The following is a 15,534-nucleotide window of genomic DNA, read 5'->3' as shown; positions in this document are numbered from 1 at the left end:
TTTTTAAAAATACAAACAAGGATTAAAAATAAAAATACCAATTGAAAAGATAAGTTTCTTTGAAATTAGTTTCTCATTCTTCAATTACTAACATAATTTTATTTGTAACAATTCTTACTTAGGGATAGGAATATCTTTATTTTATAATTAAAATATTATATTTATTTATAATATATTCTTAATCTTATAAATGTTGTTAATCATGTATTTAAAAATATTTTCACTAAAAAGAAGATAATGACATTATAATCAAAATAAATCCACTAAAAATTAAATATGTAGTACGTATACGATTTATACGAAGGGTAAAACAAAAAGAATGTGGACCCAACACTACTAACTCGATTGGTACATTGCATGTTACATTTGGATGTAGAAGTGATGTCAAATGATCTGTAATTAAATAGTAATAAATAATTTATAAATAATAATAAGATAATTTGGAGTAAAATCACGCCTCACTAACCAAACATATATAGCTATTTATCAAATTATGATTGATTAATTGACTATCCAAACTCAAATGATCCAAGACGATCGAGTTGCCACATTCGGAGACTTGTCTACCTTTCTATATATTTAGAAGGCTAGAAATCATTTATCATCATCTAATATAGTTATAAATTAACGGTGGCTCATGGATCTGTGTTTAAAGTTAAGGAGTAGAAAGATCCCTTGTCGCGTTTACTAAAAAAGTGGCATTAAATAAGTTTCAGTTAAATAAATTAGTTCCAAGATCTACATAGAGGAGATCGAAGAGACAGGAGGTTACGAAAAACAGACGGGGATATGTACGAACGCGGACATGACCAACGTGCATGCATGGGTGCATGCCTCGCTCAACGATGACCAAGAATCTATACCCGCTTCTAATTGTCTACGACGTTTCTACCTTATTACTCGCTCTCTGATCCATATTCCTGTTTTTCTCCTTTAATTTCCCCATTTCTATAATCTCCCAACTGATCTCTTTCTCATGATCTGATCAGCATCATTGCTTCTCTCCCATTCTCACAGGATCAGGATCAATTAGCTGATCCTGCGATATATTTTAATGGCGTCGGTACGTATGAATCCAGCTTGTTCTTTGCTTTTTGATCTTTTCTTCTCTCTTTTTCATTGCATGCGGGACATTACTCGGTTTTATACATATTATTAGTAGGAAATCTGCAATAGCTGCTAATTGGTAGCTGTGTTTTTGCACATATATCATGTATGTAAATCATGTTGAATTAATTGCAACCAGATCTATAAATTCATTATATATATGTTGAAAAGTTTATTGGGAAAATATGTTGGCCAGAAACCATCATAGTTCATGCATATATGTGATGTATTTATATAATAATCAGATTCATGGTGCACATGATCATGACGTTATATATGCAGTATATATCTGCAATTATATGTTTGTGAATCAATATATGTGCATGAATGAATGCAGCAGGATAAGGGTCGGCCTCTACCTAAGTTTGGGGAGTGGGATGTGAACAATCCGGCGTCGGCAGAAGGGTTTACGGTCATATTCAGCAAAGCCAGAGATGAGAAGAAATCTAATAAGGGTACTTATAACACTGGGAGTGCAGCAGCAGCAGCCAGTACTCATCCAAGCAGTAATCATAATCAATCTAAATCACAAGAAAATAATAATCAACATCCTGATGATCAAACGGTAATTGTACGATTAACAAATTAGCGTCACAATGCATGAGATCATCATGTTGTTATCAATATATATAATTAATGTAGTAGTTTTAATTTTAGTAGGAAATTAAAGTACTCTTGAAGTTTTATATATGTAGTATTTATAATTTGTTATGTATCTGTTTGCAGAAAAAATGGTTTTGCTGTTTCTGAACAACACGTACGATCGATCGACTAGCTTGCAGCTTGCCGCGGTAATTGATGATCACGCACAGTAATGATGAATAAATGGCGCGCGGTCGATGCATGTCGATCGATCGTGATCTAGTTCTAATACGATAGTACTTTGTTAGACCTAGCTCTTTCATCATCTGCCAAATCTTTGCGTACGTATGTAATGTACGTGTATATATATAGGAGGAAGGAAATAAAGACGGACAAATACAAGTTCTTAAAAGTTGCATCTTTTCTGGAGTTGATATATAATTTGTTGATTCAGATCATGAGTCGCCACCAGCTTGATCCTGGCCTGATCATTATCCATTACATGATAATTGTACATTGATTTCTTTAAAAAAGTGTGGCAATTCATTGAATATATATTATATATAAGTAGATTCTCATGAATATATAATATATATACTTGGGGCCGGGGATGAATTAATGAACAATATTTTCTAATTTTATTTCAAGAAAATTGATCTCTCAAACTATCAAAGTTGTCCTTTTTTTACTCTCATTAATTGCCCAATGCCCTTCAAAATTCCCTACTTTAAATTTAATATGGATCGACTAGACCAATTAACTAACCGACCAAGTCAAAATGAAAACGGTATTAAGCTAATTAACCACAACCTCCCACTATCTCCATTACCTGCATGCATGCATCCCCTCTCTCGGGTGAGTGTGCATGCAGTTAACCAACTTCAACGCGCCCTGACTTCCTTGGTATATATTAAAAGCTAGCCAATTCTAGGCTATAATGCTAACTCTCGCATATCACACTTCCAAAAGCTGCTATTAATGGCTTCTTTCTCCATGAGTTCGATTACAGCATTAATGCTCTTCTTATTGACCGTCTTCTCTTATATTGGCCTTTCCCCAGTATCCTCCTTTGAGTTCCAAGTCGGAGGCACCCAAACCCAAGGTTGGGTCGTCCCCCAGGCCAATGATAGCAAGATCTACAATGACTGGGCCTCTGAAACCCGCTTCCGAGTTGGCGACACTGTCCGTAAGTAGTACTACACCTCAACATGCATATATATGGACACAGATGGACTTCCAAATTCATGACATGTGTTTCAGAGAATTAAGTGTTTCAAGACATGATCACAAGTTCGGTATAATATCGATGTTCATGTCTTGTTCTTGTGGTTTGGTTCTTTGCGTTTTTCTTTTGGTGCAGGTTTTAAGTATGAGAAGGACTCGGTTATGGAGGTGAATGAGACAGACTACAAGAGGTGCAATTCCTCTCACCCCAACTTCTTCTCCAACACCGGGAACACAGTTTTTAGGTTGGATTATCCGGGGCCTTTCTACTTCATTAGTGGAGTATCCGGGCACTGCAAGAAGGGTCAGCGGCTGATCGTAAAGGTGATGTCGGCGGAGTCCGAGCAGTCAGCTCCATCTGAAGGTGACAAATCGTCTGGTGCCCGTGTTGCGGTTAATTTCCTCGCTTGGAGTAGTCTCTGCATTGTTCTTTCTTTGCTTTGCTTTATCATATATGGTGCTTAGTTTTTAGGTTATTATATAGTCTATCTCCAACTATATTTATTATATATGCCAGACTACTGCTATATACTTTGTTGTACGTATCGTCGACTTGTTTGAATTTTAAGGGTATCAAAGGTCTTTGTTAGTTTCTTAATTTCGTTCGAAGATTATATTTTACGTGGGATTTAATTGAACATGTCGTGATTTATGTATGGAGAATATATATATATGTTTTGCTTTTTCTTTCGTGTTGGAAAAAAGCGAAAAACAAAAAGGTTTTTCTCTTGGATCTGAGAATGTTTCTATAGCGATCGAGCACATTCTGGTTTCCTAATTCCAAATACTTTTACGCATGCAATCGTAAAATACGTAAATATCGTGTAATTATTTTAAAAAAAAGTAAAATTTATTATTAAAAAATTAATTAATTTTTTTTTATACAAATCGCAAGTTTTATTCATTTTGTTCAAAACGATTACACGACAGTTACACAATTCACGAAAGCAAATGTCTTTTCTCTTTTAAAACATATAATTTTTCTTGCCTTTCTCTAATTCCCTCCTCTTTAATTAATGGCCGAGTTGTCAAACGCAATTTATTCCACTTCATATATAATGGTGCTTTCAATCAGAAAACCAAGAGTGATCAGTCTGTGACTGTGAGTGAACCTTAAGCTAGCTGTAGGAGGTTTTTAGCAAGATAATACATCAATTTGATGAAAAACCAACAGTAGTGTTCTTCACGGATAAAAGGAAAATGGGGGTTTGCACAACATAAAAATACATGATGCTTCTTTTGTCAGTGTAATGGAGGAGAGAAGCGCGCCGTCCCACCCAGCAGGTTATAGCTCAGCAAGTGGGAAAATTACTTCTTGCATGGGAGAACATGATTGATCCTATCTACTAGTAGTACTTCTTCATAAACCTGGGAGTGAATAAAGGCTACCAATTAAAAATATGCAATTGGGAAATCAAGGAAAAAGAATTTAAGATTGGAACTATAAATATACCATTTGACATCTTTCATCACAAAATTCCCACATGATCTCTTACAACTTGTTGCGGCTCTTTATCATTGCTTGTTTTGTTCATGGAAGATTTCTGGCCAAACATTCGTCCAAAGGCACTCTTTGATCTTAAAATTGTTTTCGGCTCATTGTTTGATGATCTGCTGTATGAACCATTCTTCTTGGCAAGATCATCCGATAAGGATTTGACAAGACATCCAAAACGACGCCTAAAAGTTGGATACCTTGAGATGGATTTGGTAATCCCTTGCAGCCTGCATGATGAAATAAGAGGACGAATCAAACAGCACTACTAAAAGGGGAAAATAAAAGAAAACAAAATCTCAGGAACTCAAGAGGGTCCAAGCCAGTATTTTCACTTTATTACCTTCGGGCTAATGCATCAAGTTCAGCTCGTTTACGATCAGATTCAGGTGGCGAGCCAATATTTGAGTTTTTCAACCTCACAGGATCCCCAAATAACAAAACGAATTTGGAGAAACAGTACTCTTCTGCCTCAGAAAGGTTCGCAGCTTTAATCTGGTCTCTGATGATCAGAAGTGGGTGAAGAAACCAATCAAAGATGGTATCTTCTGGCCTGTTTGTGCTAGTGATCTCAGTAACATTGTCCGCTACATCAATCATGTACAATAAGCATTTATTTATCTGCCATAAAAACTGTTTGCAAAGTATTGTAGATTAACAATATCTTTTTTTTCACTTACCAAACAATAAACCCACAGAATTGGCTTTTGCAGAGCGCAGAAGCATCTGAAGAAGGCAATAAGCTGGTAATCCTATGCTAATAACTTGGCTACCGTTATCAGACTTGGCATCTACAACGTCTTGAAGTGTTATTAGTCCTTCAGAAACCATAATCTCCCCCTGGCGTTGCATCTCCTTGAATAAGCGATCAAGTAGCTACATGAATAATGAACAAACTTTCAGTCAGCACCTAAATCATGAGCTAAAAACTTGGGCGTCTACAAAAATTGTAAGTGCTCAGTTATGCATCATCAAATACATGAAAATAGAGAGCAGAAATTCATTCCAGACAGAAACATTCCTTCAATGTCTAAGGCAATTATACAAGATACCTCAAGTGGCTTCAACTCAACCATAGTGTGCTTGAGTGATACTGTGCGGGAAGGAGCATTAAGGAAAGAGTTGGGCCTTGAGAAAGAAGATGCAAGAGAGCTGGTGCGAGACAGCACATTTTTCTTTCGGAAATGTGGCCTGTTGATATAAACTTATAAAACCATGTCAAAACTGCATGAGCCCTATACCAAAACCATGAAGCATTAGAGTGCCGAACAAAACCTGGGCATAATGGATCCTTCTGGCATGCCAAGAACATCATTGCTGTATTCATCATATATGGACAAGGATGCAACAATGTAGCAAAGCCCAAACCAAATGGAGGACTCCTATAATCCAAAGGCCAAACATGCACACTAATCAGTGTGCTACACAGACTAAATGCTAAAAGCCCAAATCAAAAGGACTCCTGTAATTCAAAGACATTACAATCAAATATATAAATTGCCTGAATGGCCACTTTTGGTGCAACTAGAAAAGATGAGACAACTTGCAATTTATTCTGATTTAAACTGAAAGAGATGTTTAACAGCAACCAGTTGAAGAAAATGATAATGAACTATTGCAGTTGAGGGCATTAGACCACATGGAAATGTAATTATTTCATTATCTTTAGAATATAAATCTACAATGCAAGATTATCACTAAAGCGCACTAAAAAACATTTAGTGCCATTCTTTAGTTGTAATTGTGGTCTCATTCACGTGAACAACAAACTAGCTCAATTCAAGATGCTACTTCCAAATGCCTGTCAACAACAGAAAAATACTCAATAACAATCTATAAACAAGCTAGATAACTAAACAACTAGGAATCAGCATTTGGAATTGAGCTAACCAAACAACAGTTTCACCTGATAAACAACCACCCCTGCATAAGAACCAAGAAAGATACTTGCTGCCATGGAGCATAACACTGCCCCAACAACTGCCAATGGCCAGAGGAGGATAGCAAGACCAGCAAAAGGTACACATATTGTCTCCGAGAAAGGGCCTTCACGACCAATAAGGTCTTGAAACAAACGGTGCCATCCCTTTAAGAGCATGTAAGGGCCTTTGCAAATAGCAATGAGTGAGATTAAGGGCAAATCAATGATGGAGCCAAGAACTCCAGCTATAACTGCAGCAGGAAGATAAAGCAATCTGCAAAAAAGTCAACAAAACAAATCAATAAAACAAAATAAGTTCATGGCGGAAAGCATTCCACAAAGCTTAACTACTGTAGTCATATGGCAGATTAATTAAATTTCTACACTTAAAGCCAGTCTTATACTAAGGTACGGCCAGGTGAGAAAGAAGTGGGAAAAGAAACCCACAAAGCACAAGCATGGACACATGAAGGGAGACAGCTATGGTAACTACGAATATTAACAATAAAGGTAGCAGTTACAAGGGTCATCTGGCTATATTAACAACAAAACAACTTCAAATTGCATATATTCGAACTGCTTGAAAACTGAGTCAGTTTGCTTTTAATTTTGAGTCAAAACCAAACCAAACAAGTTTTGGTGTTCAATATCTTCTCAGTATTGCAAGCTTAACTTTAATTTTCTTTTGTATGGTCCATTTTTTACCCTTCCCCCTGAAGTAAGTCCTGATTCTACCAGTCCTGGGACCTACGACTACAAATTTAAAGATGATGTATGAAGCAGAAAAACCATAAGTAAAGGATAGAACTAAGATTTCTCACCTCTGATTGGTCCGTCCATCACAAATATAAAGTCAATGCATGGATATTACAACCATGTTTGTAAATGTTCAAGAGCCAATGTTCATTATATGGCTCAGGAGAATATTGATAACTTATGCCTAGTTGGTCATCAGGAAGGACTTGTGCCTAATAATATATTCTCTTCACTAGCGTGTTGCAGCGACATGGACCAAACAAGAAGCATATGTAGAGCAGAAAAGAGAAAACCTAATATCGTAATAGTCCACATCTGGAGGCCCCTTTTGTCGAAGGTCATCCATATATGAGAAGTAGGAATGGTAACAAACGTCCCCAAAATCTCTGACAGTAGTGAGGCTCCCTTCAATAGTTCCCCGAGTCCCATCCTGCAAATGTAGCAAAAGAAAGACCTCGCTTAAAGGCAACAAGAGAGTGAAAATAAAAATGAATAATGACTGAAATTGAATATCGAAGACATACATAAAAACAATGGAGTAGTTTATTAGTCTTTCCTTCTCCCGCAGCATCAAAAGTAGCAAATATTGGTGAAAGAAAGCCATACGCTGCTCCACCTATGATACTCGCAAGAATGCCAACCGCTGGCCACAAAATCAAGAGCAAAGGTAGAACGCATATGCAGATAACTAGCTTCAAAACAGGTCCTAATCGTTTAGCTCTGCCCATTAAAGAAATACACAACATATGAGAGAGATTAACCAATATAGATAAATAGATCAGGTAACTAGAATAGGACGGTGGATTGATTGTCAATGAAAGCACCTCACAATGCAATAATATGTCCAAGCACCGTGTGCTGGCCAAAGACCCAAAATAATGGCAGAATTTCCGATTGTCATGATTAGGCATATCAGCGGGCAGAAAATGATACCTGAAATCAGAGTTTGGTTAAAAGTTTGATGTGTTGACCAAAAGTCACACTCAGCATACAGACAATATATCTTGATTCACCAATCAATGCTTCAGATGCTACGCTTTACATTATGAAACCTTGTACGGTTGTACCCTATGTCTACGATATAATAGAGAAATGCGCATTCTAACTTCTCAAGTTCTCAGTATACAGAATTCAAACATCAACCTCAAGGTAGAAAGCAATTGACACTGACCTTTAATGGTACCCAGAATCAGAAGCCCACTGAAGATAGGTAGAAAGCAAATGAAGTTCCACAAAGAAGCCAGAACCCCCTTCGGAGATTCCATCTCTGTCCCGAAATACCTCGCTCACCCAAATCTCCCTAGAAATCACTACGGCCACATCCCATAGTCAACTCCAATCCGACTTGCAATAACAAAAGACGCCATCTTCAGCACCTCAACTCCCAACAATAGCCTGTAACCATAAAAAATAAAATACCAAATACACAGAAAGACAATTTGCTGCAAACCCACGACAGAAACTTAAACAAAATCACTGCTTTACTGTTCTTCTGGACCAAATGACCATGAAAACAACAGGTGGCTGTTTTGTTTTCTGTGTTGCTTTCTTTTTTTCGAACGTTGAAAATTAAGAAGCACGCACCAAAAGGATTTTGGGATTGAATCCAAAGGCCAAAGATTCAAGATCAAGGATCGATCACCCAAAATTTTCCTTCTTTCCTCTCTTTATCAAATATATTTCTCATTATTTGTGCTCACCCCAAAAGAAAAGCAAGTTGGGCTCAGTTCCAATCTGTCACTGACCAGAAAAACATAAACAATTGCATGGGAAACGAGGAAAACTTGAAAAGCGTTTGGATGCTTGCAAAGCTATTTCCTAATATTTTATTGGATGGAATCTTTATTTTTATTTTTATATTTTCTTGTTGACAAGACTCACCATAGCCATCGGCCATTTTCATGGGCAGGACGCCACAGCAAATTGGTGCATGGGAACGGAAGGGATAATTCTCGTGAAATAATTCAATGCGTTATATATCCAACCTCACAACAGGAGATTAGCCATATTCAATTTTAAATCTGGATACCTGATGATTGAGGATGAATCATTTTTTTTTTTATTAGCACAAAAAATTCATATGCCCACTCTCAATGTCTCATATTAAATGCTACAAGTGACCTGAGTACAGTTGCTATTGCTGAGCCGCTTGAGCTGGCTCACAGCACTGGCCAAGAATCAACAGAAGAATCCAAAAGGCGACGATATATCACAGCATGAGAAGAATTTTTCTTTAATTATATATCATGTGCGAGGAAAAAAATGTATTGTGGTAGGGGCCCAAGTTATTTATTTATTTGTTTTCCATTATTAGAGTGATTAATATAACTGTTACCCTTTCTCGTGGCATCATCTGTCTGCGCGTGGAAATTATGCACTAGTGCTTGCGTTGACAAACCTTTCATGCAATCTCGAATCGTTGTAAACATTGTAGTGTGTCATTATCTCTTATTTTACATCTTAGAATACCAATAAAAATTCGAGAGAAAACTAAGTTCTTCCACTGCGGCAAGAAAAAGAAGACAAACTAAAGAAAATTATGCCCTGTGTTTTGCATCATTGAGATAAGCCATGTTTTAAGTACTAACCAGAAAATTTCTCTTTTAAATTAGGTATAGTAACATGTCTGCCGATGGCTTTTGTCTTGGTCAAGAAAAAAAACTACAACCGAAACATCATATTTTGAGATGTTGAGTTGTCACTGACTCACACAGTACAGTTCCCAATCATTTCTGCAGATTGATAACAGATAAAATGTGCTGTTTTTTAGAGGGTGCACAGAACAAGATAAAAAGTTCAGACAAATCACAAATGCTAAGAGCGGCTCTGTCTCTTTTGGTGTCGAAATGTGACTAAAAGAATCTTAAAAAAAAAAAAACAGAGTATTCATGGTCACAAAAAGCAGTTTCACAGCTGCAGTGTGGTATGTGCATAATGAACCCCATACTTGAGCAATTTGAGAGTATCCTCGTCATGTTTCAATGGTAGGAAGCAAGCAGCAGGCAGCACAATTAAGAGGTATTTGTCTCAATTATGCGGTGTCATTTTGTTCAATCTGTCAGAAATCTTGAATCGGCTACCATATTCGAAACCTGGGAAACAAAATTCATACTCCAGTCAGACCAATTATGCTGATGGCAATCATAGACTAGTCAACAAGCATTTGCTCTGGTATACCATGTTCTATTATTTTTTCGTCAAACGTACTTGTATTTAAAAGTGTTAATATCGCCAGCGAGTTTTTATAAATTCAGATCATTTCTAATGTTTCTTTCAACAACAATTATTATTATTATTATTATTTACAAAAAAAATAAATTATTTCAACCATTGGAAATAGATGAGAAATGTTATGCATCAGTCACCATTCAATCTTACACCCCATACCTATAACTTTTTCATAGAATGCGGGGTGGTAAATAGTAGCTGCTGAAAAGAATTTTTCGGGAATAGATCAATCGCTTTGGACCTCCAATTGATCACTCAGAGGGGCTCAAACCTTCAAATATTGTTTAAAGCAACTGTGATTTCTCATTGATGTTTCTGCAATACGGCATCTACAGCTCATTGTAGGGGTAGGTCATGCTCCATATGGAAAGCACGAAAATAGTAACAATTCAAGCATAATGAATTAAATAGTTCGAGAAAGTATAGAGAAATGCGGAGTACTTGTTTGAGAATATAAGGGGATCCTATAAAACATCTTCAAATAAATAGTTCTGTAGAAAAGTTTCATTCCAGGAACCAGGATGATTGAAAACGTTTGTGACATTGATTATGAAAGCGAACGTGGTTTTCGATCATAAGCCCTTTGTTACTCAGAAGCAAGAGGGTTGAGTTTATTACATATGCTTTTATTAGCCTTCCACATCGGAATATACCTGGCCGGTTGTCGTTTGTTCTGAATTTCTGCATAAGAGACGGTGCTTAAGCAGCGAACAACAGTATCAGAGCTGCGCCTTAAAAAGGTTGGTTCAGAGTTTATTACATGTCCACATAAGCTAAAATATGGGAGAAAAGAAAAACATTGTACAGAGCTCATCGTCACAAATCACTTAAGGGTTTCCTTCTGTATGTGAAATATTGTAAATTTCCTTTCTGACAAATGGTTTACTTCTCCTGGGAACGTCTGCCAAGGTAGAGAATTCTGTCAAAGTTTTTCTAATATGGAGGGTTTTCTTTTTATCTGGAGGCCGAGGACCTAGAACACTTAAATCAACAGTTGCTTTATGAATCTGAGAGGATTGTAGGACTGCATCATAAGCCTTTGACGAGAGGTTAAGGCCCTCATTCTGAGCCCTCAAATATAACTCATACGCAATCCTTGGTTTTCCATCCTTTGCCAGAGCCTCGATCAGCATTTCGTAACTAATCTCATTTGGGGAGATGTTCTGAACTTTCATGCGATGAAACCATTCATATGCTACACTGCTCATGCCGTTGTGTGCACACCTGCTAATTATTGCATTGTAGGTCACAACAGTTGGGTCTATACCTGTTGAAACCATTTCCTTGATGATGGCATCAACCAAATTAAACTTTCCTTGCCCAGTGAAAACCGAAGCCATGATTGTGTAGGCATACAGGTTTGGTTCAACTCCTACCTTGATCATATGGTCCCACACCTGCCGGGCCTCATCATAGAGCTTCTTCTTCTCTAGTGCACTAAGCAAGGCTCCATAGGAGATTATTGTAGGTTTTGCACCTTGTTCAACCATCCTCTTAAATATTTGCACCGCAGCAGAAGTTTCTGAAGCCTTGGAACAGGCAATAAGTACTGCATTCCATTCCCTACTTCCAGGTTTAAGACCTTTCTCTTCCATCTTGTTGAGCAACCTAACACCCCATCTCCAAATTCCTCTTCTCTTAGCTGCGGCAAGAAGAATATTGAAGTGAGAAACTACCAGCTCCTGTGACATGCTATTTGGCTTTGGCCCCTTGTCCAATAAATCCTCATAGATCTCCAGAGCCGCCCACCACTTCTTAGCCTTCCCCATCAACCAAATTGCATGGTTACAGACGGATAAGCTAATTTCAGAATATCTCTCTCTTATCCTATTATACAACTCCTTCACAACAATGTAATGCTCTTCACGGGTACAAGCCCACAAAAGACGTTCCTGTTCTTCCCGACCAGGTGGAAGCCCAGCAAGATCCATATCTGTGAGAAGTTTCAACACATTGCTACTCAAGTTCTCACCACTCACAAGCCATCGTCGCATTACTTGGTAGCAAACACGAAGAGTAAACTTCTCAAGTTTAACAAATTCACTGTCCCAATCTTCATCAGCAACTTTCTTTATGTCACCTTTATGATATTTTTCCCTGAAATCAATAAAAAAACTTAAAGCTCCATGCCCATCTTCCATTTTTCGATAAGCTAATAAAGCTGTAGAATAGGAAACTGGAGAAGGGTTGAAGCCCTTCCTCTGGATCTCTTCAAGAATATTAAGGGCCTCAGCACCTCGTCCTTGCTCTAAGTAGATTGACATTAAAGTGTTGTAGGTAACAACATTAGGAAGAACCCCTTCCTGCGCCATATCATTCAAGACTTTCTCCATTTCTCCAAATTCTTCAGACTGTTTGACTGCACCCAATAAACTATTATATATGAAAAGATTAGGGCCAATCAATCCATTAGTTTCAAGCTTCTTTTTCTTAAGCCAATCAACAACAGCCAGTGCAGAATTCATTCTCTTGTCCCTACCAAAACCTCTGATCATGGATGAGTATACTTGAAGGGGCAACTCACCCTTGTCCTTTAGAATCTCTTCCACATCATCCGCAGTTCTCGCAAATCGTAAGCTCCATGCTAGTGAACGAACATCAACCTTTGAAGTCTTCCCTTCCCCATCTTGTTCTGCACTCTCGATGTTATCATCTCCCATTTTATGATCATTATTATCATCCACTTCACCCAAATTAATATAATCGCCATCCTTGCTCTCAACTTTCCCTGACAACCCATTAACAAAATCCGATCCTTCTCTAGGAAATTCATTCCCAATTGCTTGGTGTTCCATTGCCCAAGCCAATGCAATCAAGGCACTGAAAGGACTTTTCTTAGGTACACGAAAGAGTTCAACTTTAAGTTTAGAATACCCACATCCCAAATCGAACTCTGAGCTCCCACAGCAAGCCCCACGCCGAACAACTCCCTCGTTATTTGAAAGCATCAAGAGACCAGCACTTCTACTATGACAAACAGGGAAACCAAAGCCCCTCAACTTTTTCTTTCTCCTCCTAGTTTCAATTCTATGAGAACCCAGTTCAATGCCCGATTGAGATACCACCCAAAGGTCACCCTTTGATGGCAAAGTGGTTAAGGATTGCATTTTCGTATACAATTTACAAGTAAAGACAAAAACTAAGAACTGAAAATTCTATAAAACATAAGAAGGAATAGTATTTTCTCCAATGACAATTTTTTTTTTTTTTTCTGGAAAAGTTTCTCGCCTAAAAGAGGAGAGAGAAACAACAGGCAAATAGCAAGTGAGGTTTGGTTATGACTTACAGTTCAATTGAGTTTGGATTGGTGGGTTCGTACCTCGAAGATAGGTGAGAGAGAGAGAGAGAGAAAGAGAGAGAGCTGCAAGATTAAGCTTTGCAGGCAGAATTTAGTGGATGTCTGAAGTGGGTTTTAGGCACTTCTCGTATTCTCTGTGTCGCTGTGGTCATCTCTCAGCCATTCATTCAATTGCACCCAGAACGAGCGGTCACGTTAATATCAGTAACGCGGACGTGATTCAGTGCAGCTGCTATGCCTGAAAACCTGAAAATTAATAAATGTGTCAAAAAAACCAGCATATCCCATCAAAGGAACGACGTCATAATACGATGAAACTGTGGGCCGACCAGAGAATTTTAGTTGGGCCAGAACTCAAATCCGAACTGAATAGTTCCGACCGACCCAAAACCGGAAACAGGGAACTTGGTGTAAACTACATTAACTATGTATGTAGTTTTGTTATGATATTTGGGCCTATTTTACAACCAGCCCAACCAATTGTTTGTAATCTTGATCAATTCCCAGGTCCCAAAAAATAGTTATTATGTACAGAACATATCATTTATATCATTTAATGGTAAGGTTTAATTTATAAAATTTAAATTTTAAAATTTATTTTTTAAATTAAATTACATCATATAAATAATTTGTCAAATGTGTGCTATTTACACAGGCGTATAAATAGTTTTTTTTTTCCAAAAAATATAGCAAGCTAAATACAAATCTATTTACAATATAAAAAAATGCTATATACTATGTTTTGATCTCACTCATATTGACGTGACATTATTCAATGAAATCGCTTAAAAACAATTAATAACACAATAGAACAAAGAGGAAGACATTGCATATAAACATTATTATTATTATAGTCTAGCCCATGCCTTGCAACTGATCATATATAATTATTATTGAGATGGACGTTGCCTCGATGCGCATAAAATCTCTGGCTATATATATACATATGATCTTCTGATTCAGCATGCCAACAAGATCAAGCAAATCTTGTGGGATGCGTGAAAGAATCAATCTTGTTCTCCCTTTCTTCCCCTTGTAATGTGCGTTAGCCTGCCTGCCTGCCTGCCATGGTAGATATCATCATCTTCCATATTTTCACGTGCTCCTGCTGCCAATTTCTCAACGATTAAAACAAAAATTCTGCGTTTCTTATGAACAGTAATCTTTGACCAAAACAAATTAATTCTTCAGGTTGAGGCAAGAACATGTATATATATATATGCTAATAATTCATCTGCAAGTATTGAAAAATGGCTTGCTTTGCCCATGCCTGGTCCCTGGATAATGAATGCGCGGCAAAACATGAGCACAGGGCCCATTCCTACGCACCTTTTCTTCGTACGCATATGCTTAAACTGGTTTTCAGAAACACCCACGAGCCTATCTATCTCTTAAGGACCATTACCCGAACATGTGGGGTGTCCACTGCATAAAAGCTAATAGAAAATTAGAAACTGATTGCCCTTTTCATATATTTCTCCCTCTGCAAGTGCTATGTCAGCTGGAACTTGTAAATTTTAATGGGTCACTTTACACGAACTGTCCAATTCGGATGGCCAGATAATTAGTAGTTGTCGCACACTAATTGAATAGGTCTGGTCAGGAGGCTATATTCTAGTAATTTAAGTGCAAGTCTAGAGAATCTTTCACTGTTAAGTTGGCTACTTATCCCTTAATTTCAGCAGATAATTTTATCTTTAATATAAAGATGAGGACTTTAGAGTCTTGGACATGGTTTAGAGCTAGAGACTCTATATTTTTCTAACTGTCTCCCACATGGGTTGATGCCCAAAAGATTAGTCAATCATCCATACAAATATATATATATATATATATAGCAAACCCAAAAGAGAAATTAATCATATATATATAAGCACCACCTAACTAAGCAATATTAAACCAAAATCACAAGTTTACGAGTCC

The 15,534-nt window shown here is 37.4% G+C and overlaps 4 protein-coding genes across 8 annotated transcripts; 2 read left to right on the top strand and 2 right to left on the bottom strand.

Moving 5' to 3' along the window:
* Window positions 1-774: 774 nt before the first annotated feature.
* Window positions 775-2,244, top strand: LOC109008836 (protein NOI4-like). Of its 2 annotated transcripts, none has more exons than XM_018989067.2 (3): window positions 775-1,063; window positions 1,448-1,672; window positions 1,834-2,144. In XM_018989067.2, the coding sequence occupies exons 1-3, from the start codon at window positions 1,055-1,057 to the stop codon at window positions 1,855-1,857; spliced, it is 258 nt and encodes an 85-aa protein (XP_018844612.1). In that variant the 5' UTR covers window positions 775-1,054; the 3' UTR covers window positions 1,858-2,144. The 2 variants fall into 2 exon arrangements, with proteins under 2 accessions (XP_018844612.1, XP_018844611.1); XM_018989066.2 differs by having other exon boundaries at window positions 838-1,063; window positions 1,445-1,672; window positions 1,834-2,244.
* A 385-nt stretch (window positions 2,245-2,629) lies between these two features.
* Window positions 2,630-3,596, top strand: LOC109008835 (mavicyanin-like). Its single transcript, XM_018989065.2, has 2 exons — window positions 2,630-2,875; window positions 3,050-3,596. Exons 1-2 carry the CDS (start codon window positions 2,668-2,670, stop codon window positions 3,376-3,378), a joined length of 537 nt encoding a protein of 178 aa, XP_018844610.1. The 5' UTR covers window positions 2,630-2,667; the 3' UTR covers window positions 3,379-3,596.
* A 420-nt stretch (window positions 3,597-4,016) lies between these two features.
* Window positions 4,017-9,004, bottom strand: LOC109008917 (uncharacterized membrane protein At3g27390-like). Of its 4 annotated transcripts, none has more exons than XM_035693866.1 (12): window positions 8,967-9,004; window positions 8,257-8,480; window positions 7,910-8,018; window positions 7,610-7,805; window positions 7,379-7,515; window positions 6,315-6,603; window positions 5,684-5,790; window positions 5,461-5,599; window positions 5,089-5,284; window positions 4,752-4,995; window positions 4,367-4,638; window positions 4,017-4,281 (listed from the first exon to the last, which is right to left on the bottom strand). In XM_035693866.1, the coding sequence occupies exons 2-11, from the start codon at window positions 8,348-8,350 to the stop codon at window positions 4,383-4,385; spliced, it is 1,767 nt and encodes a 588-aa protein (XP_035549759.1). In that variant the 5' UTR covers window positions 8,351-8,480; window positions 8,967-9,004; the 3' UTR covers window positions 4,017-4,281; window positions 4,367-4,382. The 4 variants fall into 4 exon arrangements, with proteins under 4 accessions (XP_035549759.1, XP_018844745.2, XP_018844746.2 ...); XM_018989200.2 differs by lacking the exon at window positions 8,967-9,004 and adding an exon at window positions 8,571-8,823; XM_018989201.2 differs by lacking the exon at window positions 8,967-9,004 and adding an exon at window positions 8,670-8,823.
* Window positions 9,005-11,012: 2,008 nt separating this feature from the next.
* On the bottom strand, window positions 11,013-13,838 carry LOC109019566 (protein LOW PHOTOSYNTHETIC EFFICIENCY 1, chloroplastic-like). The gene has a single exon (XM_019001875.2). It carries the CDS (start codon window positions 13,418-13,420, stop codon window positions 11,141-11,143), a length of 2,280 nt encoding a protein of 759 aa, XP_018857420.1. The 5' UTR covers window positions 13,421-13,838; the 3' UTR covers window positions 11,013-11,140.
* Window positions 13,839-15,534: the final 1,696 nt, after the last annotated feature.

The sequence above is a fragment of the Juglans regia genome, chromosome 1 (genome assembly GCF_001411555.2).
Source record: "Juglans regia cultivar Chandler chromosome 1, Walnut 2.0, whole genome shotgun sequence".
Lineage (NCBI taxonomy): Eukaryota > Viridiplantae > Streptophyta > Magnoliopsida > Fagales > Juglandaceae > Juglans > Juglans regia.
This window is presented reverse-complemented; position numbering and strand designations above follow the sequence as displayed.